A 20,140-nucleotide genomic window follows, 5' to 3' on the forward strand; every position below is an offset into this window, starting at 1 on the left:
ACAGTGCCTACACTGTCTTCTTTTTTTTAAAGGTCATTGTTCATGATACCTGTTCTAAAAAGAAGTTTCAGTATTGAGTTTTTAACAAGTGTGCCACCATCTTGTCCAAGTATGACTTATGATGTAATTCATTTGGTTGGTTGGTTGGTTGGTTGGTTGGTTGGTTGGTTGGTTGGTTGCAGTTACTAGCTGCATCTTGTGTTGGCTGAGTAACGACTGAACCAACTGAAACTAAAACTGAAGAGCAGTCCAAGGGGCTCATTGTTAGATGTGACGTGTTTGTACAAAAACGAGGACAGATGCTCCACTGCTGCACTGGAGAATCCAGAATCACTTATTTTGTAAAGCACTTTAGATTTGATACCACATTTACAGGTAACAACTGTGCTGGTGCCACAGTGCTGAGCTGGTTTGTGTGTGTCAAACAATGACGCATAAACCTCCAGAGATGATAAATATTAAGTAGCAGCTATCCATCCATCCATTATTAGGTATTTTAGTAAAATTATGACCAGATGTTGGACTATAAAAATGCAAGCAGCATGTCTTCACATCACTTCATTTCCATTATGAACAAAACAGAGACATTACGGTTTTTGAATGTAGACTGTTGAGAACTACATGCTCATCCTATCATCAATTCAACGCAATTGTATTTATACAGCGCCAAATCACAACAAGGTGCTTTGTATTGTAAGGTAGACCCACTCAGAATACATAGCAGCTTAGTCCAGGTCACATGACTTTCTATCTCACCACTGTCTCTGCATGACGGGGATGAAAACAGTTACTTAAAACAGTCATTTAGGGCTCAAGTGCTTTCACTGTTTTTGAGCATGTGTGTTTTTATGTGCATGAGTGTGAGTATGCATCGGGCAAAATCATTCATCCAAATCATGCTCTTCAGATTAAGCAGTAAGACATGGCACTTGGTTATATAAGCATCAGTGAAGATGCTTCAAGCTTCCTTTTTTGGTTTTTTGATTTTTTAATTCCCAGCAGACCTGTTTTAGCATCAACACACATGAGTGAATGAAAAGCAATTACATTTTTCTACTAAGGTATTTATTTCTACCTCTACATTGTATGGATATGTTTCAGTGTTCTACTGCTGACTCCCACACAGTGACTATTTTTATTTGCTTAGTTTTGATACGAGACCTTCATCAGTTAATAGTTAAGGATAAAACAGGCAGCAACCTTAACACGGTGCAAATGCTGAATTTCAAGAAATTCAAGAAAGTAACAACACAAAAAAATGATCTGAGTTATTAGATATACGTCGAGTCCTGCATGTGTCTTTTGCCTTTCTGTCTTATCTTGTCATCTTCTGTTGATATTCATATTTAACAGTCCTGCCATGTAAATACTGAGATGCTTTGACGTGGCTTTAAAGAGGCCGTTCATGCTGAAAAACCCTTTCAGTTGGAGCAATTCTGCATATAAGTGAAGTGAAAGACTCATTGGCAGTTATTGAAACTGCTTGATTATTTCAACGATAACGATGGCACAATAAGTTATTAGGTTGAGGGAATAATTGGTTTTCATAGAGGGGTAGGTTTGGATTTTTCCCTTTGTTACGTCGCTATTTAAAAATTGCATTTTGTTTATACTTCAGTTATTTGATGTATGATTAATGGGTAAATTATTTTAAAAAACAACTTGTGTATATATTGTATATAAAACTTAACAAAACATTCTTTGCAAGTAGTAAGATATTGTTTAACAATGCACTGACAGGCAGTGAGTCACTTACAGTCTTGACAGAGGCGAGTTGAAATCCACTTCCCTCTTTGAAGTAAGAGTGTGGCCAAAAATGAAACCCTGAACTGAAAGCTTAATTCTACAATAAAAAGATAAACATATATTATAGTGGGGCTATTAGACAGAAACAGGAGTGTGCAAGCTGATGAATAAGCTACTATTGTGTGATGACTCAGTCACTGGGTAACAGCCAGTGTTGTGGGCTTTCAGATGGTTCCAGTGGATATCCATAGAGCTGACACGACTGAATAGTAAAGCCACTATTGCATGTTAGTAACTTTTGCCTGTTCTCACATGTAGTTTTTCCTCATTTTATGGTCATGGTCTTTCTATGCTTCACTTTTTCTCCTGCAGATATATTTACTCTTTCCTTTTGTTTAGAATAGCTTCAACATAGAGTTTGAAGAAAAGTAGCTCCACTAATGTTTGTGGATAAGGCTGAAATTCACACTCATTGAGAAAGTGGTTGCTTTGCACCAAGTCAGGAACATGATGACATGCTAGAAAGTTGGTTTGGTGTCCTGTTAAAGTAACTTTAGGTCTGCCTGAGCCAATAGAGTGCTCCACTAAATGCACACTTTAATGTCTCATTCATTTGTTTATTACTATTTTCAGCGTGACTGAGGTGACTTTCTTCTTAACTCTGCTCTATGGTAACATAAGCACCAGCACTAGTATTCCCACTAGTGGGAAGTGATAATGTTTTTCAGTAATTTGGTGATGTTATTAATGCACTGTCAATGTGTGTTATTAATTATAACCATAATAATTTGAAAAAAATCCCAGTTTTGCCATTAAACCTGGACATGATTTCCCTTGATAGAAGCTAACTTGGTTGAAGAATCTAGTTTGCTCTCCCTTGAATCATGTTACCATGCCTACAGTAAAAGTGTTTTGGGTTATTTGCAGACTTCTTATGTAAATGATTCTTTTGCATTGCACTGTTGTTGTATTCATCCTTTTAAGATTTTAAGACTAACTACAAATTCCTATAATGGAGCTGTGCAAGTCACATCATTGTCACACAATTGAGCATGGTGACGTTTAGCTCAGCTCTCAGACCTTCCTCCCTCCCATCACTTGTGACAGAAATCACATCAAGCAGGCTGGAGGGGGGCTAAGCCTTGATTGGGACTGGTTGAGACGTTGATTACATTGAGCTAATATCGTTCTCACCTCAATTGAGCTGCAGCAGGGGGTGATGAGTTGACAAGCGTAAATCATTGTTAAGGCTGCATAATGGAGAGGAGATGTTAACAGATAGGTCAAGTTGAGAACTGTGAAAGAAAGCAAACACACTCTGTTCTTCTGCAAAAGGCAAAAGCAGAGGTGGAGGTCTGTGATCAGTACAATTTGTACATCATGAAACTTGGTGGAAAGGTAGAGCACGGATAATGAGAGAGCTTTCAAATATTCTCATGATATTCCAACCCTGTGACTCCATGATAACTGAACCAGTAGCTCCGTTCATTGATAAAGACGGTGGTTAAAAGCTCTGTGATCATGATATGAGGTGGTGACACAATCTCTGTCCCAATCATTACATACACCTGCTGGGTGTGTATTGGGTACTTCATGAGGATCATTTTTTGCTAAATAAAGATGAATGACAAGCAAAACTTTCTAGCATGGATATTGAACTACTGGACAAAAGGAGAACCCTGTAAATGTAATGTATGTTTAATGCATCTATTATTCCTCCTTCACCTACTTCATGCTGATGCTGTTCTGGAGCCATTTCCATCTTATGAGAGTTGTGGGTTCGAATCCCAACTGGGGCATCTGCATCCAGTAAGGGTCCCTAGGACCCACCATACTAACAATGAGCGAGAGAAATAGAGGACAGGAGAATAAATCAGCTGTTCTCGACAGAACCATCCAAGGTCTACTCTTAGTGGAACAGCACCACCAAGGCTAGGCTAACTCCATCTCAAGCCTACAACAGGAAGAGCATATGGCAGAAGGATGCAACACATAACGCCAACGCTCAGTGGCTGGTGGACCTTAGAGCAGACCACTGAAATGTCCCTGAACAGGAATTAGTATGAATACCATAGGAGCAAAACACCAGGTACTGGTAGACAGAACAGTCATCTAAGACTGTAAGACCAGGCCCACCAGACTGTGCACTGTCTGGACTCATAACTTGCCCCTCACCTAGATCCTGGAATGCCTAGAACTATACAAGATCAACAGGACCCTAAGAGCCTTCTTCAGGAACTCAGTGTGGATAGGGTGTACAACACTAGAGGCCAACTTCAAGCCCATAGCACAAGTCACCATCAAATGCGGGATCTACCAAGGAAGTCCTCTGCCCCCACTACTATTATGCATAGGCCTGAACCCCCTCAGTGAGATCACTGACAAGACTGGCTGCAGATACTGACTACAGAATGGAGCACTAATGAAGCACATGTATGATATCAAGTTGTATGTCAGGCATGAACGATACATCGATTCACGGATCCACGCCACCAGGATCTGCAGCAAGGACATCGGAATGTTGTTCAGATCGAAGAAGTGTAGTCAGATGGTAACAAAGAGAGGGAGGGTAGTCAGAACTGAGCACATCGAACTACCAGAAGGCAACATTGCAGACATCGAGCACAGCTAGAAGTACCTAGGGATCCCACAGGCAAATGGGAACCCCAACCACTCCACCATTTGACCTTCGATCTGAAGAAGCTTCTCGGATGAGAGGTGAAACGTCTTCAAGCAACCTAAAGAAGTCCAGATGCTTTTCTTTCCAAGTTCATTAGAAAATGTGTACTGTAGTTGTCAGGTTTCAGTTAACGGACTCAGGCGCAGACCGGGACTCCTTACAGGATTTACAGATTTTATTTACACAACGACACCAGGTGATGCTATTTACAAAGTGCTGGAGGGAGGGGAAGGGGGTCCAGGGTTCCGGGGTGTGTGAGGGAAAAGACGGGAATCTGACGTCCTCCAAAGGCTCTCTCTCTTCACTCCCCACACTGGGGAAACACCATCCACTCACTCGTCCACGGGATGACAGACAGGCAGGGAAAGGTCCGGGATAGATCTGTACACAGAGATTATAGTTAGAGGCGAACAGACGGAACGAACTCACAGATCCTTATTTACAATCTACTGAGGGACTGACGCTGATAACTCAACGATCCAGCGACGAGTGACACAGTGCTGCTGTCTTAAATCGGCCTTGTGATCATCCCGATAGGCAGCAGGTGCGTGGGCCAGGGGCGGGAGCCCATAATGAGCATCGCCCCGGCAGGGGGGAGAGAGAGAGCACATGTTGCCTAATACAGAATCAGCTGGTGAGGCACAGGGACCATGACAGTAGTGACATTTGGACAGTTTCCCTCATTTTGGGAACAGAACATACGTCCTTACTCGTGTAGAGTTTCCTTCTTGTTCTAGCACCCTGCAGGACTGATTTCAGATCCAGACATAGACGTAAATTATGTCCATTTTTGCACATACAACACTCTGACAATTTAGAAGCTATTTTCTCTCCTTCTTCTCCTCTGCATTACTGATTTAAACTATTTATGTGAAATCCAACATTTTTTTTCTTTTACAACAATCTTCTTCTATAGTGCAACTTCCACGTTCTGGATTGCCAACCCTAATAACAACCTCATCAACTGTGCGGCTGCAGGCTCGGAGGTGAGTTGTCACTTTCTCATCTCTCAACCCTTCCCCACCCCTCCTATATCCCCTGTTTCTCCAGGTGGAGCTCTTTCTCATTACCACATTGCCAGGTCAGATTAATGGCTGTATACTTCTATCACCGTCTGGAACAAGCAGACAACAGACGCCCTGCCATACTTTCACTATGACAGAGTGCCAATTATGATCTTACTTTGAGGATTTCACCAGGATCCATTGGGAGGAAGTGTCAATTATCCTCACCAGTATAAGAACTTTTCTCATTTACACACTTGTAAAGAACAATAGCAAAACAGAGGCTGACATGCAAAGTGCAAAACTGATTCTGTGGTTATGTTTATGTATAGGAGTCTGCACATGTTTGTGTATGAACAGAAATACAGATAGTTTTTGTTTTACAGATAAAGTAGTTACTCTAAACTAAAACATTTTATCCTAATAGCTCTGTTTGTAACTACATGTCTATTTGTGTGTAAACCCTCAGGAAACAGGCTTCTGGTTCCTTTTCCACCATATGGCGACAGGCCCCTCAAATGGGTCATACTCGCCTGGATATACAGAGCACACACCTATGGGCCAGTTCACCAACAACAGAGCCCATTCCAACTTCAGGGTGAGTCTGAGGATGAACTGCTGTGGGGAGATAAAGAAAGCTGTGATAGGGAATTTGACTAAAAAATGAATAAAAAGTTGGAATTTGTCTCTACTTGTTCAACACATTAAGTAATCAGTTATTTACTGTTGGAAAGAGCAAGCAGGAAGTGAGCTAACGAAAAGAAGTTCAGTCTTCTGCTTGGAGATAAGGTTGAAGTTACTGGGTACTGGCAAAGTCTTTTCTTTCCATGACCATGTAAACTGTGCCTCTATCACAACAACTTCCACAAATCTGGGAAAGGATAAAATCTATAAAAGGATTCTTAAAGACGTAAGTGTTCATCAGTCTACAATAAGATTATAACCAATATTAAAAAAGGGGAAAGTAGAAACCAACTGTGTGTCACGGCTGGGGCAGCAGTCGTGTGGTGTTGTGAAGGAGGACCAAAGTATCAGACAACGGCGGTGATGCGAGTGAGTTTATTTACAGTGAGTGACAATGAACAGAAGTGAGGACAAAATTAAGCGATAACCTAAACTGAGGAAAACTAGAGAACAAACCTGAAATCATACAAACACGGGAAAACGGCACGGAGAATGTCAGGAAAAGAGACACGGAAATACACAGTTACACAGACAGACCGACACCAACTATATACACACACACAAGGTAATCAGGTAATGACACACAGGAGGGAAGCACAGCTGATCCTAATTCACAAGACGACAGGAAGACACAAGCTGACACAGTGATAACAGACACAGACCTTTAAAGACAAAGTCAGGGACACGAACAAAGCACCAGGAGAACGACACAGGAAATAAACCCAGAACTGGAAACCCTGAGAATGAAACCTACATACTAATAAAGATAACCATGAAGAAATTAAACATCAGATGAGCTAATAATAATAAACATAATGCCAAACACAAAACACTGGGTCAACGACCCAGCACCATGACACTGATTTCAGGTGATCTGATTGCTTGGATGATTATTTTGTTTACTCCCACTATTATGTATTTAAATGGTTCACTTCACAATCCAAATACACAGTTTTGCAAAACCTATGGCCTCACCCATCCAGATAATTGAAATGAGGTGTTCTTCATTTGACTCATTTGGTGTTTGATTATCAAAGCAGAGCCAATAGCTCTCATTGGTTTCGCAATGACAATCAATAGAGAATTAAACGAATAAGTGATATCGATATTGGAATCAATTCGCATCCCTTATCATACAAAACCCTGTCCCCCCAAAATTTGTAGCAACATGGATTTTGTTTTTGCCCGACAAGTATACTGAAAGTTGAATCTAGCAAACAACACATCAGCTTTTTTGTTAGACCTCTCTCAGTAATTTACACTAAGTGTGAAAACACTGTTGTTCATTCGTTTGTTCCGAATTGTTCAGGGTAGCTAATTATGGTCAAACATACAGCAGGTCATCAGAAAGTTGGCAGTTTGATCCCCAGCTGCTTTAGTCTGCATGCCAAATATCTTTGGGCAAGATACTAACCCCACGGTGTGATCGTGGCTCACGAGTTGGGAGTTCACCTTGTAATCGGAAGGTTGCCGGTTCGAGCCCCGGCTTGGACAGTCTCAGTCGTTGTGTCCTTGGGCAAGACACGTCACCCGTTGCCTACTGGTGGTGGTCAGAGGGCCCGGTGGCGCCAGTGTCCGGCAGCCTCGCCTCTGTCAGTGCGCCCCAGGGTGGCTGTGGCTACACCGTAGCTGCCATCACCAGTGTGTGAATGACTGGGTGGATGACTGGTTGGGGTCCTTAGGGACTAGAAAAGCGCTATATAAATACAGGCCAGGCCATGTTACTCTCCAATGCATCAATCAGACTACAAATGTGTGTAAATGTTAGATAGTAAGCATAGAAGAAAGCTTGTTTGTATGGATGGGTAGTGCTTTGAGTGCTCCAGTAGAGTAGAAAACCACTATATAAGAACCAATCCATTTATGAAAAATGTTTTCTTACTTAAGACTCCACCATGGTAAAAAAAACAAACAATGACAAACTCCCACTCACCACTCTGAATCAAACCTGTGACACATGCACAGGCTTATTTTATTTGGTGTTTCAACGTAAGAGTGGAGAAGAGCTTTGGGCTTAGGACTTATACCTACCCTAGCTTTAACAGTGTTTTGTGGGCCTACTTGATGTAACGTTTTATGTGGTGAATAATAAAGAACATCAGACTAAAGAAAGAAAATTGCTGATCCTATACAAATGTCAGCTTCATTTGTTTCTACTCCTCCATCCTCCTGCCTGTGACCCAGAAAGCAGTCTCAGTAAGCCAGTTCTTTCAGGACAGACCAGAGTTCCAGAGTTTTAATTGTCATATAGTATATAGTTAACTTACTTTGCAATATTTTCTTTCACTTGTCATTTACAAGTGCGTGTAGAACATTTCAAAGAATACAGTCCCTAAGAATATCACAGATAATGCTAAATTCACAGCTCACCAAACATGAACACTTAATGTTAAAAGTGCCGTCATCATCAGTGCTGATGGCCTGTCCTCCCTTAAATGGTGGAATTGGATTGGATCCATTTTTCCACAAAGCCAGCAAAGATACTGATGGTTATACAGTGGTCCCCACTTCAATTCAATTTTATTTACACAGCATCAAATCACAACATCAGTCGCCTCGAGGCGCTTTATATTGTAAGGTAGACCGTACAATAATACATACAGAGAAAACCCCACAATCATATGACCCCCTATGAGCAAGCACTCTGGCAACAGTGGGAAGGAAAAACTCCCTTTTAACAGGAAGAAACCTCCAGCAGAACCAGGCTCAGGGAGGGGCGGGGCCATCTGCAGCGACCGGTAACTTAGTCACAGTGATAGTGTGAACACACTTTTGTGCAAGAACTGAGAAATGGTCAAACTGTTAGAAAAAAAGAGAGCTAGTTGGAAAAAGTCAAGATAACAGAAACGGAGGAAAGCAAGCCAGATGAGTGGAATGAGATTGGTGGTGAGATAGGACCGAGTTTGGAGTTACCTGTGGCTCCTAACACAGCACAGCTGGAGCAGAGAGAGATTTATGAGGCACCACTGAAAGGGAAGCGCTGTTGTTATTGCCTTACTTTCTCAAGCCCTACAGTGATTTCTTTCCTGTTCCATCTCACTCTCTCGTTCCCTTCTGCACTTTTAATTTGGATCATCCTAACAGGAGCATAAATCATGTGAGGTTGGTGTGAGAGAAAAGGTTGTTTCAGGGCTGCTGGTTGAGTGTTCAACAGCAACACAATGGCAGTGTCTTTGTTTAGAAGCAGCACACTGCCATTAGGATACTTTTATTGTTGTGATACTTTTTATTTTATTTAAGAAAATGCTACAGAAGGCTGGATTAGAAATTGGGAAGCATGTAGGGTTATTCTTTGCTTGATTTAGGAAAGTTTCAATAAATGTTTCTTATCAGATGATTGGATTTAAAGCTTCGTTAAGTGAGATACGGGAACATTTCATGCAGTGTATTTATCCTTTATTTAAATGTTTCCCAGTTCTCTGTAACTGTATTTTTTCATAGTTTTACTTGCCTCCTAAATCTATGGTGATTGATTTGAAAATCTGCAGCTCTTTTCAGGCTTTAGGGGCATGACTGTGATGATGACTGGTCTTATATCAGCAGAGACAGATGCATGCCAACCAAAAGCAAGTCTCAACAGTGTTAACAGTGTAATGTTACTTCAGCAAAGCAAACAGGAATCAGTCAGCTGAGGCTTCACCTTGAAACTTGATAAACTAGTGTTATAAAACAGAAGGAATTATAAATAACACCTCACTTCACCTAAAGGCCTGTCACCTTTTTCAGTCCAACAGAAACCTTTGTCACTGTTTGAGATAATATGACACTCAAAGCCCGGCTCTCACTCTATAGTCTTCATCCCTATTTTCTTCCTGTATGTAATGTCTAAAACAATTTATAAAGTAAAATTGATTTCATTTATTTATTGATTGATTTTTATCTCTGTGCCCCTCACATGTATATCCCCAATTTGCTGCTGCTCACTAAATTTACATGATGTCATGGTAAGGTTAGCAGAATTTATGAAGAGCAGTCTAGTGACACTGGTGACACTGGTATACAAGTGGCTTGATTAACAGGAAGAGATGTTTTATTATATTTTAATGGGGCGATCGTGGCTCAAGAGTTGGGAGTTCGTCTTGTAATCGGAAGGTTGCTGGTTCGAGCCCCGGCTTGGACAGTCTCGGTCGTTGTGTCCTTGGGCAAGACACTTCACCCGTTGCCTACTGGTGGTGGTCAGAGGGCCCGGTGGCGCCAGTGTCCGGCAGCCTCGCCTCTGTCAGTGCGCCCCAGGGTGGCTGTGGCTACAATGTAGCTGCCATCACCAGTGTGTGAATGGGTGGATGACAGGATGTGTAAAGCACTTTGGGGTTCTTAGGGACTAGTAAAGCATTATACAAATACAGGCCATTTACCATTTTAGACACGTTGGAGTGTATAAAAAATATGGATGTAGTCAGTGGCATGTTGAGGAGCTAAGACTTATCATCCTGATGCTAACAAACCTGTGTAACTAAGAAGTAAGCTAAGAAAGGAGTTAATAATGAAAACTGTTCCAAAAGGAAACAAGTACACAAACGTGGGCAGACCCAGCACACAGCTGCAGGCTACAGCTGCCTGTCAGCCACAGCAGGCACACTTCTAAGTTAAGACTGATTACAACCCAGAGTTGTCACTTACTATGCAGTTGCTATCCTCAAGCACGACCTCAACAAGTTTGAGGTCTTCCACTGTTTGCATCAGGTTATCAGAGTGTCCCTCCTCGACCATCTTACCAACAGCACAAAACGTAGTCAATGTCACCAGCAACCCTCGATGGAAGAGCTGATCCAGAAGAAACGACTGCAATCTGGTTTGGACACGTCTGTTGCATGAGCAACCATCGCCTCCGATATCGACTTCTGCTGCATCACCTCTCCGCCCGCTGAAGAATCAAGATGACGCACCCAAGAAGACTTGGATCAAGCAAATTGATGACGATCTTAAAAAACGGCATCTAACCCTGGAGCAAGCAAAGGTCAAGGCCAAAGATCGCAAGGCCGGGAAGTGGATCGCTGACCAAGATGGAAACCCTACGGCACCCACGGCAACGTATTCGCTTCGTTGACGACCTCCCCTGTCGACTGTCAGCTAGGAACAAACGAAGACAAGAAAAGATGTTGAAATGAAAGACTAAAGTGTTTTTTGTAGCATGCTATAAAATATTTTAACTCTACTATAAAGTCGAGCGTTTTAACGAAAACACAAATGTTCCAGAACCTGCAGTTCCTTAAGGTTAGAAAGGGAATCCCTATAGACTCCCTTTTAGATCCAACACAGGTTTTTGGAACATTTGGGTTTTCACTGCCACCTGACATCTACAATTATTAAATGCCACGGAAAGTAATGCAGGTCAAGTTAATGGTCAGCTTTTTAAAAAACCTATGAAATATGTTGGGGCCAAAAGAGTTAACAGAGTTTTTACTAAAAGGGATTATACGAGCTAGCAGCTGTTGCTGGTTTACTGCGAATTACGACCTGATGCTGGGCTGCTCAACATGTGTCTGGAAAAGGGTGCAAAGAAGAAGTCTTCTGCTACTGAGCCTGATTTATTGCTTGAAGAAGCCAATAAAAATGTTTCATAACATTCATGCATTTCTCCTGCAGCTAAGGGAGGGAAACAGGACGAAGGTAGTGGTTTCAACTCAAAATTCATTTGCTGAATAAAAATTGTACCTTCAGTTGGAAACTTGTTGACAGTATATATATTTTTATTTATTATACTTTTGACATTTTTCCAAATAATGACAAGAGTTACATGCAAAATTAACCACAAACCATTTGTTAAATCAGCGCTAAACCAATTAATTTACCCAGGGGGCCTGTCAATTCTTCTCAATATTAATTTGATCTCTTTATAAACTGCTACTGGTAAGAGTTGATATTACAATTATGGAAAATGTGAAATAGGTGTAGTACCAGCATTTTATCACTGTTTAATCAATATTTCTAAAACTGTTTTTGCAATATTTTAAAGATGTAGAACTGTTATACTAAGTGCTGTTGCTTTTTTACTTATCTGCAGTTTTTAAGTTCTTTTTTCTTTTTCACTGAGAGAAATCTGGTCTGTTTTGGGCTTGAACAAGCAGATTAAAGTCACGTTCATCTGAGGCGGAAATGCATGAGACAGTGGACATCGTCACTGACACAGAATCTGCACCTGGATTTGTTAAACTTCACCCCTGAGAATGCTTGTTCGCTTATAAAGGTAGCTCCAAAGAGAGCCAACATCTTCACATGTCTGCTCATGTGTGGAAACTTCTCCCCTTTGAGAGACAAATAAAAATCCAACTGTAACATCGACTTAAAGTTCTGCTGGTACCTCTTTTGTATAAAGATGAGTAACCATGCTGCTCTGGTCCTTGACTAAGTAGGAAAACATGAAAACTGTCCTCTTTGTTTTTAAACTGAAGCTCCAGATTTCCCATAATGCCCACAGTCCATCTTGGTTTACCTGGAGAGGGGCGTTTTCAAATCCTTCATTTTTTTCAAGGCGTGTTAGAGCACCACCAAATACTCTTTGATAAACTCTAAATCAGTCAAAGGCTTATTGGTTTTTGTAATGTTGTGGGAAATCACAAAGTTGGTCTTGACTGCTCTGTCCCTGGATGTGTAAACTTTGTGAAAAAGCCCTTTTGCTAGTCTCAAGTCTATTCCTGCTCTGCATCAGTCGGGTTCTTGGATTCCTTCATGTGTTTCGTCTCATAATGGTGATAATCTTTGAATAATCCTTGAACACAGCGATCTGCTCTCCAAGCACACGGCTTTACCTCTCGCATAAATAAATAAAGTCCATGTCTTTTTAAAAATTCTACATACAGGGCAAACAAACTCACAATTTCTGTTGTCTTTTTATTTTAGGCTGGAATGATCCTTGATAATGGAGTTAAGACGACCCAGGCAAACAACAAGGACAAGAGACCCTTCCTGTCTCTGATAGGAGCCAGGTCAGACCCTGTAACAAACACCCTGCATGAGAAATCACATCCCACCCAGTGTGATTCAGTGTGATGAGTTTACTCTGTAATGATGACATTTCCTGTTAATGTTTTCGTGAGCACTGGGTGTGCTCTTTTTCATATTGTCAGTGCACAGGCCAATTAAATGGGCAGAAAAACTTTTTACTGGAGAAAGAAAGTGTAGATCTGTCAGTGCAATGAAGGTTTTTGTGTTATTAATCATTAATAAGATAAAGATGCTGTCAAGTAATAAAAGATACTAGTCGCACACATATGGCTATCTGGTAAAAATAAATAAATAAAATTAAAAATTATTAATTTACTCAAAGACTGGTTTGATCCCAGTCTGCTCCAGTCTGCATGCCAAATGCCTTGGGCAAGATACTAACCCCATGTTGCTCTCCGATGAATGCATGTGATTATTGGACAGGAAGCACTTAGAAAAAAGTGTTTGTGCAAATGGGTGAATGTACAAGTTGTGTAAAGTGCTTTGAGTGCTCAGATAGAAAAGCACTGTATAAGAACCAGTCCGTTTACTACTTACCATCCCGTTTGTTGAACTGCTCTTTTACTCTTGTGGATTAAAATTATGTGCCAAATGATAGTTTAAATTACCCAGCATTCTTGGAGTCCATAGGTGGGGTTCTCGAGGTTGCTCCACCTGGAGACTCATGGGGGATGACTCATCCATCACTGGGGGTGAGATCTGTCACATAGAGATCTTGGACAGTGCCTCTGGATTGGCAGACTGGGGTGGTTGTTTCCATGTTGAAGAAGTAGGACCGGAGAGTGTGCTCCAACTGTAAGATGATCACACTCCTCATCCTCCCCGGCAAAGTCTTCGCCAAGGTGCTAGAAATAAGACTCTTACCATTAGTCGAAGCTTGGATGCAGGAGGAACAATAAACTTTTCATCCTGGTCATGAAACACTGGACCAGCTCTTTATCTTCTCAAGAATATTTGATGGTGGGTGGGAGTAGGCCTAACTGGTCTACATGTGATTTGTGGACTTGGATATTTGACCACATCCCTCTGGGTATTCTGTGTGAGGTGCTTTGGGAGTATGGGGCTGCTATGAGCGTTCAGTCCTTGAACAAGCACTGCGAGAGCTTGGTCCACATCGACGGCAATAAGGCTGACTAATTCCCAGTGGGTGTTGACCATGCCGGGACTGCCCTTTGTCAGCGATTCTGAGCATAATTTTTAGAATTTTTTCGATTCAGTGATGACAGAGGGTGTAGTCAAGTGGCAGAAGGCTTCCACTTTGGTGGTCTCAGACTGTTGTCTCAGCTTTTTGCAGATGATGTGGTTCTTCTGGTTTCACCAGGTGGAGGCCTCCTGCTCACATTAGAGTGGTTCGCATCTGAGTGTAAAGCAATGGTAATGAGAATTAACACTTCCAAGACTGAAGCCATGTTCCTTAGCCGGAAACGGCTGGAGCGCCCAGGTCAGGAACAAGTTGCTGCCCCAAGTGGAGGAGTTTAAGTGTCTCAGTGTCTTGTTCACAAGTGCGGAGACAGGGGAGCGGACGGACGGATTGTTGCTGCAACTGCAGTGATGCGGGCGCTGCACTGGTCTGTCATGGTGAAGAGAGAGCTGAGTATTTAAACGAAGCTCTCGATTTACCAGATCGATGTCCCTACCCTCACCTATGGTCACGAGCTACTCCTCCACATAGATGCATCTTGGGCGCCTCCTGAGTTCGGTCTTCTGGGCATGTCCCACCAGGAGGAGGCCCCAGGGCAGACGCAGGACACGTTGGAGAAACTGTATTTCTCAACTGGCCTGGGAATACCTCAGTGTTCCCCCAGATAAGATGTTGGAGGTGGCTAGGGAGAGGGACGTCTGGGCTTCAATGCTGTGGCTGCTGCCCAAGCAACCTGGCCCCAGATAAGCAAAAGAAAATGGATGGATGGATGAATGACCATTTAAAAAGCTACAACATTACAGTTTATATAAATTGCTCCTTTGCAGCCTTGAAAAATATTGTTAAATATTAGCACTGTATGTCCTTCTGTTGTTTAGGTATGGCCCCCATCAGGATTCTGACCCGTTCAAACCTAGAGTCCCAGCTCTCATCCATCACTTCACTGCCTATAAGAACCAGTACCATGGAGCTTGGCTGAGAGGAGGGGATGTGTGGTTAGATGACTGCCAGTGAGTGATACACACACTGAGTGATTTTACTTGTTTATTTTACTTGTCACCCAAGTAAAATAAACAAGTGAATAAGTAAAGTTGATCAACTTCTAGTGCAAGTGAATGTCACTGAAAGTGATGCATGTCGAACAAAGCAAGTGTTTTTTCTGCACGTTCATTCCCATCTAACAATAACTTGCTATCTGCTTTAGTCTCTTAGTGTGTGTGTGTGTGTGTGTGTGTGTGTGTGTGTGTGTGTGTGTGTGTATCCATGGGAACATCACATTGTTCCTGTGTTTCTGTGCTTCTAATGATAATATTCCTTTTTTCGGTAGATTTGCTGATAATGGCATTGGCCTCACTTTAGCAAGGTAAGACTCCCTTTTATTAAATCATGTTAGAAATAAAAGGGCTGTTGTATGCGTTTATTGTTCTCCTGCTCACTTTCTCTCTCTCTCTCTGCCTAATTGGAAAATGCCTTATATGGAGTCTCCTCAGGATCCTGTTAGAAAAGGCGTGCTCTGATGCAGAGTGAGAAGTAGCTTAGGAGTGTGATGGCAAGAATTGACAAAACGTTTTCTCCTGACAGGAGACATTATCAATACTAACCTAATACCTAAATTTGCAAATACCTAAGGCTCAGCCTTCTCCATCCATCCATCCATCCATTCGCTTCCGCTTATCCTTTTCAGGGTCGCGGGGGGCGCTGGAGCCTATCCCAGCTGTCATAGGGCGAGAGGCAGGGTACACCCTGGACAGGTCGCCAGTCTGTCGCAGGGCCAACACACAGGGACAGACAACCATTCGCACTCACATTCACACCTAGTGACAATTTGGATTATCCAATTAACCTATCCCCACAAGCTGCATGTCTTTGGACGGTGGGAGGAAGCCGGAGTACCCGGAGAGAACCCACGCAAACACGGGGAGAACATGCAAACTCCACACAGAAAGACCCCGGCCTGATGGTGGAATTGAACTCAGGACCTTCTTGCTGTGCGGCAACAGTGCTAACCACCGTGCCACCGTGCTGCCATGGCTCAGCCTTCTATCCATACTAAATCAGTGTTTGTGTGCCCCCCCCCCCCCCCCCCCACACACACACACACACACACACACACACAGACACAAAGGACAAAAACTTTTTTTTTGAGCATGCAATTTATTGAAAACAACTTAAGATGTGAAAACCACCACCTTAGTACCATTCACAGAGATTTGGGGAATGGTTGCAATCACAGCATTGTATGATGGTGAAAGATGTGTCGTTAGGCCCCCTCCTCAGACTTTTCACATAAATTGACCATTGACCAAGCCTGCAGTCAGCTGAAAGTGAAGAAGCGACTCGGCTGAGTGATGAAACGTTTCTCCCACTGAAAACACTACGTCCAGATGAACAGAATCAGCTTTTTAGGGAGACTTAAATATAACCTAAAAAGAAACTCCATGTTTAATACAGAAACATTTTGATGCACATGCTGTTTTTTTGCAAATTTGCACTATTATATTTATTTTCGTTTTTCCTGCAGTGTTTAAAAATTGGTGTATTTCAAAAATAAAACTATGAAGACATTCAAAATAAATTTCCTGTGGTAGGAAACTATTTTGTGCAACTTTTTTGTATTTACAGTTTTGAGGGATAAACCTCTTAAATTTCTCTAACTAGAAATATATGTTAAAAAAAACAAAAATGATTTTAAATTTTGTTATAGTTTATTGCACTTTTTTGCAATTTATGTAACTGCTATGCACTTAATGCAGACATATTATTAAAATCTGGGCTATAACAGTTGTATTGATGGCAACTTGAAATGCTCCCAAAAATGGCACTACAGCATGTAAAAATATAATATAAGCTCTGGTGGACTTGGTAGGTCTTAAAGGGTTAATGGATACCAGAATTTCCTGTTGTTATATAACTCACAGCTGTGGTGAGAAGTTTACATGCACGCATCATGGGCATGAATGTCAGGGTAATTTTAGGCTTTTAATTATGTCTCTGAACTTTTCTATTTCAAGGGTGTAGCATACATTAATGACTTAAAAACAACACCAAGAATTGGGTGCATAAGTTTGAATTGAATTTTGATGTTCCCAAATCCACACAGTCGTGTGTGGATTTGGGAACTAACAAGTCGTGCTGAAGTTCTACAATGTCTTTTAAGTTTACAAGGCTTATTAACTCCTGGTTAGTGAATATGATTGACAACAGCTGGTAGTTTCTCTTCCCAGGACAATAGGAAAGTCTAAGAGCTCAACAGAAGTTTGATTGAAAAGTTCTCTTGGAGCCATTTCTAAGCAACTGCAGATTCTGAGATCATCAGTTCAAATAACTGCACACGAGTACAGTTGTGTCAATGTGTCAAAACTTTGCCTGGCTCTGTAAGAAGACCCAAACTGTCACCCAGAGACGAGAGGAAATCGGTTTGGATGTTCAGGAACAACCCAGGAACCAAAAGGGCTCAAGCTCGCAATGAGCTGGAAACTGCAGGAACACTATCGTCACTGTCTACAGTGAAGCACGTTTACATTGCCATGGACTGAGAGGGTGCTGACCAAGAGAGATGCTTCTGCTCCAAATTCAGCATTTTTAAGCTCAACAGGAAAGTGATTTTAAATATACATCAAAACTGGTTTTGGAGTGGATAAAGCAGGCTAACATTAAGGCCTTCCCAAATCCCCAACATCAGCCATGTTGGAAATTTGTGGACTATACTTAGAATCCAGCTCTATGATCATTCAACCCTTGAAAAGGAACAATTCAAACCAGAAATCCTAAAATGACCCTGACATGAGTGTATGTAAACTTCTGACCACAACTACAGGCAGATGTTAGATAGGCAGGTGCCCTTGAGAGACGCTGCTTGCAAATGATTTCTTCTGTTTCTGGTGAACATATTGCTACATGTTACCTTGGTTGCCGGTTAGCTTGTATATAGCAGCTAAGCTAAAATGTTTGGAAAAGCACACACTGTTACATTTTAATTTGTTATAAATAACAACTATTCTTTTTATCTTTTGTGAACCAACTCATATATTCTTACTGTGCTGCACAAGGATTGCTTAATAACCGATGCATAAACTCTGCAATTATAATAGCAGAGTGTAACCAAGATGTTAGTGTGTAGCTTCTGACACGCATTTAAATCACAGTGATGTGCTTTTCCATTGTTTTTTAGCTTTGGCATGTTGTATTGTATATTTTCAGGGCCTTGGATGTTTAAGCTTTACATAATCAACAACAGAAAACAGATTTTAACTACATGACTTTACTCACAATGTCTGTGTGCAGTGGAGGCACATTTCCAGAAGATGACGGCTCTCATCAGCAGGTGAAGAATTCACTTTTTGTGGGTGAAAGTGACAATCGTGGTATGCCTTTCCCAGACAAGAGGATTTGGGGCCCTGGGGGTCCTGACCTTACTGACAGGACCCTGCCACGTGGCATGTAAGTGGTGATTACAGCTAATTTTATTTTTGTTTTTAAGCTCACAAACTCTCTTCTCAATAGTGGTGTTTCAGAAGTTTTATTTTTAGTTTTTTTTACTCTTAGCAACTGATAAAAAAAACCTCTGTTTGAAAAGCAAAATGTACATTTAATAATTGCTTTAAAAACACAGATATTGTGGTTTTTTATGTTTACACTGTCACTATGTCGTGGTAAGGTTGATTTACTTCACTATGCTTATAATATTCTGTTCACATCAGTTTTATTTATTACAAGGTCACAACTGTATTTTTTACAATGTTTTTCAAATTGTATTATGACACCATTTATGAAGCACTTGGTGACAGTGGGGAGGAAGAACTCCCTTTTAACAAGAAGAGAGTACAGAAGCAGGTCCAGGCAGCCTTCTGCTATGACTGGGCGGAGGGGAAGGGAAAAGACGAGACAAAAGAAGGAGTAAAGACAAATGAGGAAAAACACAAACTATGGGAGAGAGAAAACTTGAGTCTGTCGGTCTTCTGAACCCAAAAGGAGCTATTTCCTCGTGAGCAAGTCCTGATAGCCTCCCGTGTTTACTTTGAGGACTTCAGCCTTCACCCACAGAGCATAATGCTGTATTAAAATCATACTAACATATGAGGTCTTCAAGATGGAACCGTGTCATTTAAGACTTTATTTCTGAAAAGTATTTTAATTCCATGTTTCTATTTAACAGGGAACCAATCACAAGAAACTAATGTGGGAGAAAGTGGTCTCTCTTTGTAATTCTAGTCAGTACCATTGCAGCAGCATTTGAATGCTTTCCAGGTAGCTTTTAACTGCATGATAATTATAGGGATCATAAAAATTTGCAGTAGTCCAGACTCAAAGTAACAAATGCATGGACTAGTTTTTCTGCGTCAGTAATGACTCTGGAACTACTCGGTTCATAAGAACCTGTTTTGCAAAAACAAAGTATGTGTGGCCATTGCAGTTAACACCTTATTTGACTGCACTTTTTTAGTCTGTGTCAAATAACAGTTTGATCGAGGCTGGCATGTGTGAGAGCCAGATTTGTATGCTCAGAAATCAGTCCCGTGCTCTGGCCACCTGGGCAGTGTACAAAAAGAACGTCTCACCAGTGGTATTATTAGAGATCCCTTTATTGGGAAAATGAATATAATTGAAACCACTTCTGCCTTAATCTGCAGTTCAGACTAACATTCTCTGACACTATTGCGCTCTCATGTTCTGCATTGCTGACCACTTCTTGAGAGCTGCTGTAAAGAAAAGCTTTTTAGTGACACCCACAGCGGGGAGTCATTTGTGGACATTTTTTTTCATCAAAATGTGTACTTGATGCATCCTTTTTAAATGCAATTTAATAACAGAACGTCCTCAAAAAATCTACACAACAAGAATTAGTATAACAAAAGAGTACGTTCTGATTAAAGTTCTCCCACAGAGCCAGTTAATAACATGTTTCACCAAAGACTTGCTGACATGCTGGTTACTCTTTAT

The 20,140-nt window shown here is 41.4% G+C and overlaps 1 protein-coding gene across 2 annotated transcripts in view; it reads left to right on the forward strand.

The window, feature by feature from the left end:
- cemip (cell migration inducing hyaluronidase 1) overlaps window positions 1-20,140 on the forward strand; it is a 152,512-nt gene that overhangs the window by 104,853 nt on the left and 27,519 nt on the right. For both annotated transcript variants that reach the window (XM_026185444.1, XM_026185371.1), the window contains exons 15-20: window positions 5,343-5,412; window positions 5,900-6,028; window positions 12,955-13,040; window positions 15,079-15,210; window positions 15,528-15,563; window positions 18,485-18,640. In XM_026185444.1, coding sequence (XP_026041229.1) covers window positions 5,343-5,412; window positions 5,900-6,028; window positions 12,955-13,040; window positions 15,079-15,210; window positions 15,528-15,563; window positions 18,485-18,640 — 609 coding nt within the window. The remainder of the gene's footprint in view (window positions 1-5,342; window positions 5,413-5,899; window positions 6,029-12,954; window positions 13,041-15,078; window positions 15,211-15,527; window positions 15,564-18,484; window positions 18,641-20,140) is intronic.

This window comes from Astatotilapia calliptera, chromosome 1 (genome assembly GCF_900246225.1).
Source record: "Astatotilapia calliptera chromosome 1, fAstCal1.2, whole genome shotgun sequence".
Taxonomy (NCBI): Eukaryota; Metazoa; Chordata; class Actinopteri; order Cichliformes; family Cichlidae; genus Astatotilapia; species Astatotilapia calliptera.